The following is a 17603-nucleotide window of genomic DNA, read 5'->3' as shown; positions in this document are numbered from 1 at the left end:
AGCTTTATAGTATACTGTTATCTGATATTTTAATGAGACAATTTATCCCTAGTACCGGACGATACACACTCCCCAGTGTGAATGGGAATTATCAGTAGGGCTGGGCAATAAAACAATAATGATAATTATCGCAAAAAGTTTCCTCAGTAACAATATAACAAATGTTTAATAAATGTTTTATTTAAGTTATTTGAATCACGAACAAATCAGCACTTAATCTTTCTATTAAGATATTTATTTTGTTGAGGAAAAGGGACTGAAAAAAGATTACTTAATCATTTTAATTTACTTAATGATAATTGTTTTGAATGTTTTACCTCAGATTTGTTAAGTGATCCACTGTTTGGCATCAAGTGTTTGTTCTGAGAAAAAGAAATAGTTTAAAACCACAAATAACCATCGGGTTTCTTGAACTTTCACTCATGAGCTAAAATCTGGCTTTAAACTTGAAAGAAATAATGATTTGACATTTATATATTATATTTGAATGAAATTAAATGTTTTATCGGGATAACAGTTTCGGTGGTATTACCCAGCCCTACCAGCACCTATATTTTCCACTTAGAGCACTGATTATATGTGGTGGCGGGAAATGTTACCAGTATGCAGGAAATGAAGTGTTTAATGCTCAAAATTTTCTGGGGGAGGACCCCCAGACCCTCCCGTCATTTCCACATTGAACTTTTGCTCAAAATAGTGTACAAATATCTTCTTGTCTTGTTCTTTTGAACCCAGTATCGTGTTTCCTCTTGTTTCATGAACTAAGTGTATGCCACACCCCTAATCTGAGCCCCAATATCCCCATCAGTTTAACACAGTCGCAAACCCCGAACACATTTAAGGCACAGAAAAATTTCTTGCTTTAAGCCCTGTGATATCAGTAATGAAAAGTCAAGTATTAATCTCCTTTTGCCTCTCTCATTACACTCACTGATCAGTTATTTAGTTATAATAACAAGGTTACACTGTGAAACAAGCGTGCTAGCTATTTGTGTTCATATCCATTTCTTTTCTTTCAAAAAGACATGTGCTCTGTGATTAATTATTTTACTGGGTCTTTGCATTAGGTTATATGAAAAACCCAGCTAAAGCCAGCTACAGTGGGAACATGTCAGTTAAACAGAATGGGAACATGTTCAATGACTCCAGCATAAACGAAAAGGGAGCAAAGTCGGCCTCGTCCACGTTTGTTCATGAAAGCACTTCAGTCCTTCATATGCAGCATGCTTCATACGACTTCTGCATTTTATTGCAGTTGTCATACAACTGCAGCATTTCAGAGACACTATAAGAAAAATGGAATGGTTAGGAGTGGTGTTAAACAAAATTATTTTTGCAATGATAGTACCAATGTAAAATCCATTGTTCCATTTGTAATGTTTTAGCATCTTCAATATGGGATGTAAAGAGCATTTTATGCTTTTAATAGAGGATTCTGCTTGTTGGTGCTACCTTGTGCCTGAGCCTTCAATACATGCGAGCTGAGATTACGTTCAAAGCTGGATCACGTTGAATATTGAGACAGTGTAGACATGCTATGGAGCTCCACAGAGCACAAGTGGAATTGTTAAAACATAGTATTGCAAGTTAATATGTATGACTGAATTGTTAATAATTGTATTTTGATTGTAATAACTGCCAAGTTAACCTCAAGCGTCACAAAATTTTTCCCCTGTTGAAACTGAAGTTAATTACAGTAGGAGCTAAAAATACACACTTTGTAAACTTTTTACAAAAATGTTTTCAGTGTTTTTTTTTTTTAAGATGAACTGTCTATAACTACATGGTGTATCTCTGCATGTTGAAGGTCATTTGGTAATTTCCCCAGGTGTTGTGTGATGATGCACGTGCTGTATATTTAATTTGACTTGCTTTAGAGGGTGTGAAGGCCTGTGTGAAAATGTTAAATGTTGCACTGCAGAAAAACGGTACTTCAGCTTTCTGTTATGTGAAACACTGTAAGCCATCATGCTCAGATCAGTGTAACATGTTGGGATGATACACACACTGAGGTAAATGTAGCAGACACATAGGAACCTCACAGTCATATGCTCAGACAATGCTATAAGTAAGCTGTATTGATTTAGTAGATTTCTTCTCGCATCTGTATCTAACAAATTCACGTTTCCCATGTCCTCATTTGATACCCATCATACTTTCATACATTTCTCAATTCAGTCTTTGTCAAGTTTGAAGTGTTTAGAATTGCCTCGAACGTGTCTCTGACATGTTCGCATTTTATGCTATGTAAACATTACCCTCAAAGGCCAAGTATTACTGTACTGAAGTTGTGGTTCACCACTAAAAGGACCAGTGAATGCAGAAAATAAAAAGCATGACACTTCTCAATACGTCATTTGTGCCTTTTGCAGCTCACGGTATATTTTGAACTCAACCCTGTGCTTCTGTGTGTTTGTCTTGGAGCATTTGTAGTTACTTTTTGTTAGCTGGTATTTTGGGACAAATTAATTTATGCAACATGAAAGGGTTTCCTGTTATCACAAAAGTTATCACTTTTGCTAGTGTGTTAAGTATGTGCCACTGGAAGTTGTTGCTACCCTTATTGTCCCTGTGACTCCCTCCTCTCTCTCCACAGCCCTTTTCAGGAAACGTTGCTCTGTCTGTCACTGTTGCAGACACAGTGGCTTTTCGTGGCCAGCTGCCAATAGGGGCTGAGAACAGGCTGTCCTGCTCCGTTTTGCCCCTTTCATTAGTGTGCCCACATGTCGCGCTCTGTTCTAGTTGTGTTACTTTTCTGTTTGTCATTCTCAATTTTTTCCCCCCAGCTCACTGAGGCATTGTTGGCATGGCAGCAATACAAATACAGTGTTATGCAAGCTCATTCTCACAGATAAGAGAATAAAAAGTAAAAAACAAGATCACTGCCATGTCATAACAACTACAGTGGTCATGCACAGTTAAATGTGAAACACATTCCATAGCTTCAGTGAACTGTTTGTAAAATTTTACTTAAAATCTCATCTATTTCAACACTTCAAGGTCCGTAACTTCCGTCCGTGTTAAACTAAAGAATATATATTCTTTAGTTATAGCTTCTTTAGTTTTATATATTCCTCGTAACTCAGTAATTGACTCAATTTTGGACGTACTGAATAGCTATTTCCAAACACCTTGCTGCAGCTTTAAACATGGTGCTGTGTGTGTAAATTGCCATTTTCAAGTATTACCAGGTCATCAAATAACTACGAGGAAAACAAAGGACAGTATTTCCATCATTAATCACATACAGTAGTTCAATTAAAGACACTTCAGGACAACTGAAGCACTAATTGCTCTCAGACTTTTACTGGTTTATTTTAAGAGCTCAGGGAGTCCGGTCTGACCCTTCAGTCATTCAGACAATGTTCCCTCTACAGAAGATGTCTGGTAAACATGGTAAGTTACAACAGAGATTTCATTTGGATCTCTTCGCTTTTGTTCTTGGCTTTTTATTAAAATGGAAAACAAATATTGTTTGAAGACACAATAATGTACTTAATTTACGCTTGTGCTAATGTAAAATCAGAGTAAATATTACTACATTAATACCATAGCTTACCCTTGTGTTGTTTTATGTTAAGGTGTAGGTTTTGCTGTCTGAGCTTGGTAGTAGTGCACTCTATTGCAGAGCTTAACTGATAGTTGATTGTTAAATACATTCTTGAAAGCTACAACCACAGAAACACCTATTGTAGGTAGCAAAGAGAGATAACCTTACTATTGACATTGTATGTTTACTTACTAGACTGAGGACATGTTTGCTTTCAAACTGATATGACAGTAGGACTGAAAGCTGCAGCGAGAGTTTGTTTCAAATGTTTTTGTTTAATGTGTGCATTTAAAAGTGGCAAAAATATTTATACTAGAAAAATCTTAATGTATTGTATACAATACATAATTATTTGATTATGGAATTAAAATGTCACCACGTAGACACACCTGTTTTATGTGTATGACCTATGGACTGCCATAAAGTTCATAATGATAACAGCCACATTAAACACAGTTGCAAACAACTGTTGAAAGAAGGTGAGGTCACTCATCTAATTGGCATTTAATCCCTTTGTAAAAAACAAACCTTGTATTTGGAACAATGCAGACCCCCATGTACTGGGAAGAATGTGGAAACTGGAAGTTTTTAAAATGAAACACAATCAAAGACATTTTTCACACTTTCAATATGTTAGCTGCAAAAATGTATCTTAGTCATACAATTTTGGTAACACTAAAATTCATTATCTGTGTATCCGAATATACTGATAAGCTTTAAGATAAAGATCTCATCGTAATTCAGATCTTAATGTTGCCTGGTACTGCTCTTTTCATTTCCCCCTATTTCTCCTCTTCAACAAAGACCCCTTAATAGCTCAGCAACGCCTCTCTCTCTAGAACATTGGCATTATCTCCCCATGTTAAATTAGACTTAACACTTAAAATTAACTGAAATGCAAACGTGGTCTTCCTTTAGGTAAGAATCTACAGTGAATTTACTGGTGAAAGAATCTTTGAAAGTAGAAGTCAGGCTGGAAAGCAGTTCAAATATAACTTCTGATGTTGACATTTTTATAAAACATGCAAAACCTTTGCAAGGATTTTAAGTTAATATCACTGTTTTTGAGTAGAGAGAAAATACTTCAAATAGTAGTTTTGCTTTCTTGGGCTGTGTTGTTTAGTATGTATTTCTAGCTAACAAATATGGTCCATGTACATGGTTTCAAATGCAGTCCACTGGAAAAACAAGCACCTCTTGTGGAGGGCTTTGTCAAGTGTTTGTTCTGCAAATAGTGGAGTATCACTAGTGGAGCATCACAAGAGCATGAGCCTGAGAGGGCCCATTAAGGCAGGTTGCCAGGTAGATTTGGATCCTCTGTCTCCCTATTATGGTGCTGCCTCATAGTTCAAATGGTGCTGGGTGAAAAATAACTGCAAAAAAATTCATAATAAAAGTAAATTAATACAAGAAATACAGAAAGTGAGGTTGTGGGGATGGGATGGTGGTATCATGCGACCCAGCAGACAAAACTCAAATCAAAATCATAAATTATTATTAGAATTAGTACAGCAATTTTCATCAGTAAATTGCCACTTTCTTACCTGTCCCTCAATCCAATATTTATGATTGAACAGTCAACTGATTCATAATTTGCAATTAGTTGGATGGCCTCCCCTATTATGCCAAGCCTCAAACCACCTTAGTAAATCAGTTTTATAGCAATCATGTGATTAGGGTTCCACTCCAGCAAAGACAGCCTGCATGAAGCTTCTTCTGAGGGATTTCCTTATGTTCCAGACAGAAGCCTCTGGGAATGGTGTGCATAGCAAAAATTTAAAAATCACACCTGTTTGTGAAAGCTCCAAATAGCATCGGTCTGCAGACAGGTAGTGAATGTTTCTATTATTATCTATTAAATCGTCAGGCTACATATTAGAGTATCGTCACATGCCTCTTCATCAGTACAGTATCCCCTCAGGTTCCAGTAATAGATATTTCTTCAGTGGAGATGGCAGAGGCAGCTGTGCTACGCCTCTGTGGCAGAACCCACGCAGGTTGGCTCTGATGGCACATCTGGTCAGGTGGAGCAGGCTGCGAGGAGTGTTGGTGCAAACAGCAAACAAAGAGTCGTAGAAGACTTTATGTCGCTAAGGAAAGAAAAACAAACACTGTAGTATGACTTGAAATATGAGACAAAGTGAAGTTTGAGAATATCTTTATTTTTTTTTATTTTTTTTACCATTCACATGTACTGTATTTTAGTAATGACACTCTTTACAACTTCATTCTACACTGAACACACTTCATACTATCCATGTACAATAGATCCTTTTACTACCTTGTAGCAGTCATCAGGAATGGCAGCCCTCCACTTATTTGTGGGCTTTAAACGTTCATAAGAGTTGACCATGATTTCTATTGCTCTGGGGTAGTCATGGCAGGACTGCAACACCTGCACAGAACAACACAACATGACATACAGCACAAGAATCTAGCAAGGATCTTTTGCAATGTCAACATATAATTTGTCATAGATGCTGTAGTTAATTGGTAAAATATCATCTTACAACATCAGTCCACCTCTGTACCTTGTGAAACTGGGGTGGGTAGATCCGTGCTGCATTATAGTTGAGCAGCAGCTGATAGCAGAGCTCAGGGATGGCCATAGGCCTGACATCAGTCACTTTGAGGAGATAATGGATGGGGGTACAGCCATTGATGTCCATGGCTTGTGTATCAGCCCCGGCCTCCAGCAGCATCTGCATCAGGACATGATCACAGCTCCAGGCTGCCTTGTGAAGAGCAGTTTTATGGTCCTCTTCTTGGAGGTTCGGATCTGGAACAGAAGGGAAATGTCGTAGACAACAAAAATCAAAGCCGCCATGGTGCACAACAATGACAATATAAGTACAAACAAAGTGAAAGTCTTATACAAAATGGTCCAAAAACTCACCTGCCTTGTGGTCCAGGAGAAGGCGACAGACAATATGGTGATCTTGGCTGTAGATTTGCTCTTTGGTGTCAAACCCCCAGAAGGCCGCAGTCATCAGGGGAGTCTCCTGGAGAGAGTTGACTGCATTCACAGACGCTCCATGGGCCAAGTAGAGAGCCACCAGCTCTGGGACACCGAATCTGGCTGCTGTGTGTAAAAGTGTGTCCTCACTGTTGTTGTGGCTGGGCAGATTGACGTTTGCTCCTTTACGGGGAGAAAGCAATGCTTATTTTGTTGTTTTGGATTGCACTTTCATCCATCTACCAATATATCTATCTATCCATGCATCCTAGCCTCCTGACCTTTGAGGATGAGTTGCTTGGCACAGTCCACAGACTCCCTGGTGATGCAGTAGTGCAGTGGTGTGTGACCGCTCAGCGATAGGCTGTTGACCTTTGCCCCGTGAGCCAAAAGCAAGGCAACACAGTCGCTGTTGGAGACCTCGCAGGCCACATGCAGCGGCGTCTTCCCGTTGGGCATGCGGTTGATGGCTGCACCTTCCTGAAGGAGCACCAGCGCGGTTTCCAGAGCATTGTACATCACACATACATGAATACCCATCGCCCAGGACTTTTCCAGTTTGTAGCCTGGGAGCCAATAACCTGGAGCAAACCAACAAAAGATAACCAAAAGAGCCCTGTAGGACTTTTTTTCTTAAGGATCCCAATGAGTGTGGGGTCCAACAAGAACACAACAGTTATGGTTATTTAACATGACAGATTTCTGTTTGTGATGTTTCCTTTAGTGCTTTTTTTACTGGTTTGAAATGGGTGGGGCCCAGTTAGAAAAGAAAGTGATGTCACCTCAACTTAATATATAAATTTGAGATGTACTGTCAATAAATATTAACTGTTTGGGTTTTTTAGGTTAGTTTTTAGGGCCTTTAAAAGTCAAGGTCAAAGGTGCTTACATTATTTCACAGTAAATTTAAATGTCATTATGGTTTCATTCTTATACTGCAGTATGTTTATTCCCCAGTAGCCTGACAGTGTTACTTGCTTTACAATCCATGGGGATTTAGCACCACTTAGTGGAGAAACTACAGAAATTATCACCTATCACTGCTTTGTAATCTTGTCTTCACTCTGGATACTCAAACTTGGGAGTCACATGATAACTCTGCAAACATACAGTTTATCATCATTCATTTGATTGCTGCTTGTGAAATGTGGATCAATCGCATCCTACTTCCTCCTCACCTTGTTTGTATGATGCTAGGACCATGCTGGGGTCCTCCACCTCCAGCACAGTGTCAATATCCAGTTTCCCGCTGTGCAGAATCTGCAGGACCTGCTGGGCATTGTTTGCCTGCAAGGCCTCTAGGAACTGCTGCTTCAGCTGTTTGACAGCCAATTGTCTGGGGTTCAACTCCTCCATGAACTCCCTAAAAGACGGGCCTCGCTCCTCATATGGCAATGCCAAACCAGCTGGCTTGGACACTAACGTTCTCCACACAGCATGCAGGAGATTGGAAATAAACGCACAAATAGTGGTAATGAAGGTGTCAACCATACTCACATTGGAAGGCCTCCATTAGCCCAGCCATCAGATATGGGAGGCGTGTGAGGAAAGGAACTGACGACGGAAATGAAGTAGAAGAAGGGCAACAAGTGACAGGGGAGAGTTGTCAGTGGGAACAATAATAGCCCTGGAGTGAAATTAGGCTGAATATAAATAGAAAGTAGAGAGGGAGGGACTGGAGAGCTCATATGTCCACTGAGAGAATGGCATCATGCAGCGGATGGTCACATGGTAAAAATAACAGGCATAGGGATGGCAAAGGTTTAGGAGAGAAAGCTGCTTAATCTCTTCTATTCTTCTGTTTTATTATGACTGGATCATATTGCATATTTATTTAATTTGTAACTATCAGGTTTAGCATGGGGAATTTTAGACTAAGAAGGATGAAAAAGGAACATACATTTTGCAGTGTTTGGCTGCATGGGATACAGATTTATATCTCAAGCTAGTAAATGAACAAATTATGTACAGTGGAGGAAGTCAGGCAAATTAAAAAAGAAGAAACAAAAGCAAACTATGGACAGTGACTGCACATTTTATTCAGTGTGACAGGTAGCTGCCCTTTCAAAATTTTCAGAATGCGAAAAAGAGAGCAAGGTAATGACAAAAAGAGGAGGATGAGGAGAAGAATAAGCACAGCTTTTTTTTAAAAGAGTGAAAGCATGGCTAGCAGTTTGTTGTGATTATCTTTTGCTCCTTGCACGAAAGACAAACCCTTCCAGACATGACTCAGACGTTTGTGTTTTCGCCTGCCAGGAGCACCAGGGTCTCATCCATACGCTGGTTTCATCATGCCAGGCAGGCTCAGTCAAGCACATAGAAAAGATCCAGAATCATACTTGGGCTGCAGGTCTGCCCTTTTAGTCTCCTCAGCCCTCAGACAAACTGTGCACACACACTGACACGATAGAAAACAAGGCTTCTTTAGGATTCTTACAGCGTATTGCTCTCAGTGTTTTACTATACATACAAAAGAGTCAAAAGAGTGCAGTCAGCTGACCGACTTGACAGAGGAGGGCGGTATTCACAGAAAGGTTCAGGTGTTACAAAATATGTCATAAGAACACATCATGATTCATTGGAGTAGCACTGGAGCAGCACTACGGTTGAATTAGAGGAAAACCGCAAGCACGATGGGAGAGCATTACTGTGTTGTCTTCTCGCTTTGCATTTCCAAGCTTTGAATCCTTCATTTGATAACAACCATTTGAATCTAAATAATTTTTAATGAACAGTTTTAATTATGTTTTGGCAATAGGAAGTAATCATACAATTCTGGATAAATCATTATTAAGTGTTAATAATACTCTTATTTTTGTATAAGTTATCATAAACAGTGGTCAGTTGCTTCATTAAATACAGAAATAAATAAATAATAGCATTATCAGATCAGTGACACCTGTATTACTGTGGCACTGCATGGAGGTATCTGTAACCCCCATTATTATTCTTCTTGTTCTCAACCTGTTAACAGTGCACCAGGCAGGGCCCTTAAGACAAAAGGAAATCGTAACCACAGCTGCCTATATCTCTGACGGTGACACTGGTGTCTATATTTAATGTAAACCTACGGAATGATTCTTGGGAATGATAAAGAAGTAACACAGGGAACATGTCTCTCAGTGAGCTTCATAATCCTAAAACAAGAATTGCATAAAATGCATGTGTCAAAATAATTTCAAAATGTTTTTTTTTAATCTAACAAGTAAATCAAAATGTCTTACTGAAGCTTCATAAGAAAATCTTAACTATATTGCATCTATCAGATGCAAATTCCAGTGTAACATCAGTAGTATCAGGTACAATAATCTTTAATAAGACAATTTCTGGACTCTGTCCTTATGTATATGGCAGCATTCCTACACATTATTCAGGATATTCCAAAGTAATTTGCACGGTGAACTTTGACCTGTAATTGTTATGAAAAAACAAAACAAAATTAGAAATGTCTACTGTATGTGTTTTGACACTCACACAGAAGCGGGCAGAGTTCAGAAAAATTCTACTACTATAGAATTTCTAAAGGCAGCAGCGGGGTATTACTTTGTTATTGAGAGAGAATATAAAAAAAGAGGTCAAAAGCAGGTTACAAGCGAAGTCAAAGCAACATTATGCATATAAGCAGGAAGTGTCATTTTAACTTTTTTGTTTTTGTGGTATGGGTTTGGTAAGTTACAAATTTCATGATTACATTGTACCTGAAGTCTCCATTAGAACTAGTCCAGTGAATACTGTATGTCCTTGTCTTCATTCATACTTTGTCAACTGCTTAGTATGGTACATGGTACATGTATACTGTAAGGAGCATTGGACAAGCCAGTAAGGTTACATTTACAGTGTTTGCACTTCCAGTGTTCTTGCAAGTACTGAGAGAGTTTGTTTCTCCCAATGAAAGTCGGTTCCCACTTCAGTTCCAGTGTTTACTTCTTCAGTAGTGAAAGTAAGCAGCATGGTGACACCCAGTGGTGGGATATGAATACTGCCTCATTTAGTCCACCACACAGGCCTGACCTGTATGTGCTTCGTCAAAGAAATAACGCGATTTATGTCTGTGAACAGGTTACACATAATTCTATCAAAATGGCACATCAGACATATTTGTATCTGTATTTATCACTGTACATGTACATGGTCGTCATGTCTAAATGTCCTGTGATGGTAACACAGACGGCTCTGAAGATGATACGGGATGAGGATGAGGTTGACTTTTCACAGACTTATTCCGGATATGAATAAATAAACCCAATTTACAGCTATAAACAGCAAAATAAATACAACTGAATAAATTCTTAATTGGCTAAAAACACGGGATGGGTGTAAAATGAGGCAAATTAATGGGTCAGCATCCTATTACCCATCTGCTCATTTTGGTTTAATCTGCTTGGTGAAAAAGTCAATCAGCAATCTCCAACAGTTGGTTGTGTAGCTCCACCACTGACAACTATTGAACTACCCAGTAGGCGTCCCTCAGGGCTCACTGAAGTTCTGTTCCGCAAGATGCTACTTGGTGTGGTGCTACAGTAAAGCGGGAGGTGATCTAACAATTCACTCACTATGCCGCGCTTTCTTTGCGCGCCTCTTTCTGCTGCTCCAGCTCTCTCTTCCGTAGCTTCTCACGCTGTTTCTCCACTTTCTCTCGGTTCCTCTTGGCCTTCTCCATCAGAACTTTAAGGTCTTTGATCTTTTTCTTGATCAGGGCGCGGTCCTGAGAAGAAGCAACTCCAAGGGCCTGAAACAAATGAATGAATACAAGCCTTACTATTTGAGTTTGAACAATATATCTGCTGATATTAGTTTATTTTAAATAAACATTTAACATAAACAAACATTTATATCATCCTTTATGTTTTTTAAATACTTGTGACCAAGATATGTCATTAGGTGGGACATTTTACAATTGAAAAATCAACTTGCTAATAAAATTGCTGTCTCTAGGATGTATGTATGTGAGCACAACGCATGTATGAAAAACCTGAAGTTTTAATTTACCTTGAGCTCAGCGCTCTCCAGCTGAAGCAGTTGTTCTCCATCTATGTTTTGGGCAGTGAATTCTGGGATATGGTGCTCCAAGTTGAGGCCCATGAGCCAGCGGGCCACTTGCTGGGAGGTCCACTCTGGTATGCTGCGGTTCTGCCACTGATGCTGCTTCAGAAACTGTCCCTCGTCCAGGATCTGAACATATATAACGGGGGGAGAGAGACAGATGTGGACAGAGAGAAATAAGCAGATGAGACGCAAAACTTACAAACAAACAGAATTCAACCGTGCACTAAAGTGTACCTTCCACAAAATGCTGAATAATACTTATTGACACATTTCCCAAGTGACAACTAAGTTCTGCAGCAACACATAGTACTCTGTGGGACATGTGGAGAAAAATCATTTTTCACCATAAACTATGTGTGGGAATGAGACACAGACAAATTGCTTTTAGAGACATATGCATGCAGTGAAACACAAGCCTCTGGAGGCTTGCAGCCTCAGTCTCACCTCATCGTCTATCATATCCAGACTCTGAACGTGGCAGCAGGGAACACAACAGAAGATGGCTGGGTTGTTAACAGAGAAAAAAACAATATGGCTTCCACTACTACAGCACAGACCAGCATTTGAATACAATGAGCCCAAACTGGTGAATTAATTTTTAGCTTGTTGTTTTCTGCCAGGAGAATATGAGAGAAGCTGCTCTCTGTAGGGATCATATTTTTGCCATGAAGATAATAAATGGGGCCACTGACAGAAATGAAAAAGAATAAAAAGATGCATTGTGGGAGTTTCAGTTGTTGTTTCCATTTAAATGTTGTTGGATGTCCTGTTTAGAGCATTTTTGCCACATCTGACAAGGTATTTCATTTTTTATTTTGTAAGCTGTAATGTATTGTATTTGTTATTAATGCTGTCTTTCATCTAGCAAACTATCATCACCTTGGCCAATTGTGGACTTCAATTAAAAAAGAAAAAAATTGTTGTATGTGTACCTCATCTGAAGAGAGCACGAGGGCGTGTGAGCGTCCCGACATCTTGGCTTCACTCAGCAGGCCGCTGATCTCCACTGAGCTGCTGCTGCTGGCACTCAGATCATCATTCAAAGAGGGTCCCTGAGAAATCAACAGCACACTTATAAGACTGGTGGTGAGAGCCAACGCTCTCTCTCTGAGGCGGAATTTAGTTGATTAGATGGAGTGCTTCTCTATTTCTATTTCCTAAAGAGAGAGACTGGATGAGGAGTGAATGGATCAAGAAAATGAAGACTTTTCCTCTGAGCATAATTGATGTGCTTCTTTGACAGTCAATAAAAAGTACATTAGACTAATATATTTAAGCAGTTTGACAGACTGCAAGAAGGCAGGTTGTGCACATCCCTCAATTCTAAGACGTTCCTTTATAGCACAAAGTGTGAATGTGATTAGTGGTTAGAAATGATGTAGCTGGATGCTATCCAACTCTAAATCTGTCTCTCCCTCTCTCTATGTCCTTGTGAGTGTGTGAGAGCGTGGACATTTATGGAATTACAGTATTAAGATCCAAGATCTGTGCTCAAACATCCAGAGACGAGCTGCTGCTGAGAAATACAGACTATCGGGAAGAGAAAAGTACTTGCAGCACTTGATCTGTAGAAAAATATCGCTGTTGGTCTTCCTCAGATGAAAGTCAAAACCTCTTGTTTTAACTCCCAAACAGAGCAATAGTTTTTCAGAGAGAAAGTGTTATTCCCCCTTTTATATAAGATTTTGGGTTAAAAGTGTAGTGCTTGGTCTTACATTGAGCTATATACTGTAGCTTGACAGAGTTTAGTTTGTTTGTCTCAGTAAAGTCTGAGGTAAAAGCGAGAGAAATCTTACATGTTCAGACTTTCAGCTGTCTGGGATGAATCCTTACTTAAAAGCTCCACATAACTATTAATGCGTATAAATTCTGCATTGATTTATCTTCTGATGTGCACTCGTCTTAAGCTGAGAGCATGTCCTTGGAGAGAGAAAAGAACTAGACTGGTGCAGAATCAAATATAATCTCCTCCTCTGTCCAGTGGCAACCACAGCTGATTTTAAAACAGGATTAGAAACAGTTTGCATCCACTGCAACAAATGCCCATGTTAACAATTTAAATCTTAACTGATTCAAGATGCATTATGAAACCAACTGATTTTTACTTGAGAACAGATTTACCCACAAAATTGGAATTTAGTACTATTACAGATCATACGATAACTAAAATTGCCGTGTTGCTGAAGGCATAGTTGAGATTATAAGAGATATTTAGAATTATGTAGACCTACTAATTGATTTTCTTGCGATTAACAATGCAATTATGCATTTCTATCATTGTAGTACAATCACTTCCCGTTCACTTCTTAGAGTACCAACTCATTTTCAATACAATGGATTGAGCCACTGAACAAAACACAAAAGAATACAATACCAAGTAATATGAATATGAGAAGAAGTGGGGCCACGTAAGGGAGGTCTGTTCAAAAGAAATAACATAATACATCAAAGGCAAATGGCATAACAGGAAAACTTGTCATTAAACGAACAAAAAAGTGTCACTTAATGTCCTCACTGTAAAATATCTGTAAAGTGAATCATTATTTCTGCCCAATGTACAGTTGCCAAACCTCATGTAACTTGGCCTTGAGTTTTTCTGGATTGTCCTCTGTTGACGGCTCTATGGAGCTGAGAGAGAGAAAGAGAGAGAAATGGAGGAAGAGAGGAATAACATAGAGATCAGTGGTGACAATTACTGTACCACACCTCCATAAAAAATTCCTACAGCAGGACTGATTTAAGGCAAAAAAATCCAGATGTTCAGCTGGACAGTGTCTCACTATTTATTATTCATCAGTTAACGCCAGAGAAGCTGCAGGAAAACAACACTGGAACTCTTATGCAGTTATTATTTACCTGTTTCCAGGTGAAGCTCTGGGATCTTTGTCCTTCACTTTAGTTTTCCTGAGGGAGGACCTGAATGGAAACAACGCAGAGTGAGAAAATGTAGTTTGATTGACTGTTGTGTGTCATCTCTAATTACATTTACAAGGAGTTCAGTATTTATGCACTAAATACTTTATGAGTATTCTGTTGAACACTTAATGTAAACATGTCACCCATCACTGGTACCACTCTGACCAAACACATCCTTTAAAATAATTGTTACATTCCCCATCAAATCACAAAATCCTGACAAATGAAACAGCTTTTTCCTCCTACATATCATTTTCTGCAATGCATTGTTAGTTGGTATGTGTACAATTGAAAACTAAAATATGTCATTCCACTATTTGAGGTCTTACCCAGGGTCCAGAACATGTCTGTGTTCCTCCAGACTGTGAGAGGGGCTCGACAGTGCAGGAGGCTCAGAACCTGTGATCACAAACACTGAGGTTACTCCTACTTCAAGTGACGAGCTTAGATGGCAAAAACAGGAATATGATAATCAGAGACATTTTGGAATTGGACTATTACAGGAAATTTCTATCAGTAGAGTACAGCTACAGATTTATTGGGGACTATTTATCCTTCATTATGGGATGTAGTGAGGGTGCAGACCGGTGTACTGACCGTCCTGGAGGGCTCCTGCTAATGACGGTGAGGGCAGTGTTTGTCTGGGGGAGCTTTCTGCACTGCCAAGGCCCCTGAGGACTGCAGCTCCTCCATCACAGGAAGCCGCGCTACGGATTGAACCAGAACGACTGTGGGTTGGACTGCCATGCCCCTCCAAGACCTGAAGGCAGAAGTAAAGGGCCAAAAAGAGAAGGAAAGATAAATCAAAATGAGGAGAAAGTAGAATGAAATGTGAGGATGGGTAGGAAGAGCCAGTGAGAGAGAGAGAGAATTGTGATGGAAAGAAAATGAATGGAAATTTGCTGAAAGAGCTGAAAGCACAGGCTCAGAAGTGGTGGCAGAAAAAATGAAGCATAGAGCACATTCAAAGGAAGTGATCTGAACAGCCAGTACTGAGGACTAATCTGAAAGAAGTCACTTGACATACTTTCACCATTTCTAATTCCTCGCCCTCTTTTCCCCGGGAAGCCTCCCACTGCCTGCTTTCTGTGTTCCTGCCAATTCTGATCCACTTCTCGAGTTGTTTATTCAATCTGAACTAGCTGAACTCTAGCTGAGTAAAGTGACAGCATTAGCCAGACAAAAGTCTTTCATCCAGAAAAGGACTGTGGCTGTTATTATCACACTGGGTGAGACAATAAGTTGTGACAGACTCAATTAGTGCCGCAGAGCAACACATAGCAATTATTCCATTAAAGGAACAGAGTGAAGTGGACAGGGGTTAAAGACACACAAACAGGCTGATAGACACACACATACATACACTAATCAAACATCCTGTGGTGAAAGACATATTAAATGTGAGAGTGGTCTAATGAGAATAGTGGAGCTTGTTTTATTAAATATCACATTTTTCCACATCACATCTGGTCAATATTTTAACAGATGTTTGTGAAATAAGAAATCCATCTGTCACTGAAAACAACAAAAATGTGCAGGTGTGTGTGTGTTTTAATACAAACCTCTCCCTCTGTGGAGCTGAAGCTGTCTCGGGCGACTCCTCTGTAGCTTTTCTTTTTACTTGGTGAGTGGGGAGAGCTGTCCCTCAGGTCTAGGGTCACACACACACACACACACACACACAAACACACACACACACACGAGAGAAAACAAAGTGTGATTTAGTTTTAAAGGTAACAAAAATATACTCTGTAAAGCCCATAATTCATGGGCAATGCTTCTAATTAACAAATGTATGTATTTTCTTTTGTTTCAGTTATTAAGATGCACTTAATCTGGCCCAGTGTTTACACCCCCTTTAAAAAAAGTCTATTACAAAACATCAACTCAAGTGAAAATATCAAGTCTTCCCCTAACACTATCATTTAGGCAGGCAATTATCATTTTCTGCTCATTCCCTGAGTACACAGGGAGACGCTGTCATATGAGACAAAAACAGAAATTATTTAAATTTGAAAGATCAAACAGATTCTGTCTTCTCCTCCCACGTGCCCCCCACCCGCCTTTAATATTGCATAATAGGCTGCGTCATTCAGATCAGTGCAGAGCCAATCACTCTGTTATCCCGTCTGCACTGTACATCATCAGATATGGCACTTCTCTGTGCACTCTCTGTTCCGACAGATGCAGCCACCGAAATGAAGCCAGCGGAGCTTAAAAAGACTCGAGGAGAACAAAGCTAGACAGATGTGCTCAAAAGGGATTACGTGCTTTGCTTTTGTTTGCGGTGATCCTGAGCTAAAGTCAGAGGGAAAGTGTGTGTGAAGGTGAAGGCAGCGGAGAAGAGGAGGATGTGTGCGTGTGTGTGTGTGTGTGTGTGTGTGTGTTTGAAAGAAATCCAGGCCTCACTCTGCGTATGAATTGCATTTTCTACTGTATGTCTGGGTGATTCTGAGTTGAGACAAGACAGTCAAATATTTTAATGTTCTTCACAGGGCAAGAAGAGTCAATAAACTACGAGGGGAAGCAACATGCATTGCATCATGGGTCATCTTAGGTACTTATTTGACACTTTATTTAAATAAGAAATGCAACAGGGAAACTTATAAAGTTCACAGAAGACATATATCACACATTAATAGGAGTAGATGCAGAGTTGATGTTCATATTATCGCTTAATCTCCTATTTGTGCTGTCACTGCATTCATTAAGAATACTTTGACATTTTGAGAAAATACACTTATTAGGTGATAAGATCGATGATTAGAGTTAGATGTAAAAATCACTACTACTCTCATGTCTGTCAGCACAAGACTGGGAAAAAGGGTTGCCTGGCTCCATCGATATGTTAGAAAAAATACCCCCAACGGAATCTCCAGAGCTCACTAATTAACATGATGTTGTTTCTTTAATTGGTAAGAATCAATGCTTAGTTGTGTTTGCCAGGACAAAAACTGATTTTTTTTGGCTGGGTGCAGTGACCTTGTGTACATAATCCACTATTAAACTACAACTTGTTTTTTAAACTTTATTTTTTTGTAATGCTTAGCTTTGTAGGTGATTTTGTTACCTCTGGACAGAGCGAGGCCAGCTTTATGCTTCACATTTACCAGACAGACATGAGAGAGTGGTATT

The 17603-nt window shown here is 39.4% G+C and overlaps 3 protein-coding genes across 10 annotated transcripts in view; 1 reads left to right on the top strand and 2 right to left on the bottom strand.

Moving 5' to 3' along the window:
* Positions 1 to 17603, top strand: part of pdk4 (pyruvate dehydrogenase kinase, isozyme 4) — a 49066-nt gene that overhangs the window by 14876 nt on the left and 16587 nt on the right. For 2 of the 4 annotated variants that reach the window (XM_046058997.1, XM_046058996.1), the window contains exon 12: positions 1068 to 2344. The exons of the other annotated variants lie outside the window; for them this stretch is intronic. In XM_046058997.1, coding sequence (XP_045914953.1) covers positions 1068 to 1291 — 224 coding nt within the window. In that variant the 3' untranslated portion in view covers positions 1292 to 2344. Of the gene's footprint in view, positions 1 to 1067; positions 2345 to 17603 lie in introns of those variants that run through there. 4 annotated transcript variants of the gene reach the window in all.
* On the bottom strand, positions 5327 to 7997 carry asb4 (ankyrin repeat and SOCS box containing 4). Its single transcript, XM_046059000.1, has 6 exons — positions 7685 to 7997; positions 6788 to 7087; positions 6447 to 6689; positions 6082 to 6329; positions 5832 to 5945; positions 5327 to 5640 (listed from the first exon to the last, which is right to left on the bottom strand). The coding sequence occupies exons 1-6, from the start codon at positions 7995 to 7997 to the stop codon at positions 5452 to 5454; spliced, it is 1407 nt and encodes a 468-aa protein (XP_045914956.1). The 3' UTR covers positions 5327 to 5451.
* The window catches only part of ppp1r9a (protein phosphatase 1, regulatory subunit 9A), a 47902-nt gene continuing 38824 nt past the window's right edge, over positions 8526 to 17603 (bottom strand). For 2 of the 5 annotated variants that reach the window (XM_046058970.1, XM_046058971.1), the window contains exons 13-21: positions 16031 to 16119; positions 15066 to 15228; positions 14798 to 14867; positions 14409 to 14468; positions 14123 to 14180; positions 12485 to 12604; positions 11997 to 12020; positions 11496 to 11678; positions 8526 to 11235 (exon numbers count right to left, since the gene is read on the bottom strand). In XM_046058970.1, the coding sequence (XP_045914926.1) occupies positions 11059 to 11235; positions 11496 to 11678; positions 11997 to 12020; positions 12485 to 12604; positions 14123 to 14180; positions 14409 to 14468; positions 14798 to 14867; positions 15066 to 15228; positions 16031 to 16119 (944 nt within the window). In that variant the 3' untranslated portion in view covers positions 8526 to 11058. Of the gene's footprint in view, positions 11236 to 11495; positions 11679 to 11996; positions 12056 to 12484; positions 12605 to 14122; positions 14181 to 14408; positions 14469 to 14797; positions 14868 to 15065; positions 15229 to 16030; positions 16120 to 17603 lie in introns of those variants that run through there. The other 3 variants (XM_046058972.1, XM_046058974.1, XM_046058973.1) reach the window with 2 other exon arrangements.

The sequence above is a fragment of the Micropterus dolomieu genome, linkage group LG09 (genome assembly GCF_021292245.1).
Source record: "Micropterus dolomieu isolate WLL.071019.BEF.003 ecotype Adirondacks linkage group LG09, ASM2129224v1, whole genome shotgun sequence".
In the NCBI taxonomy this organism is placed as follows: domain Eukaryota; kingdom Metazoa; phylum Chordata; class Actinopteri; order Centrarchiformes; family Centrarchidae; genus Micropterus; species Micropterus dolomieu.
This window is presented reverse-complemented; position numbering and strand designations above follow the sequence as displayed.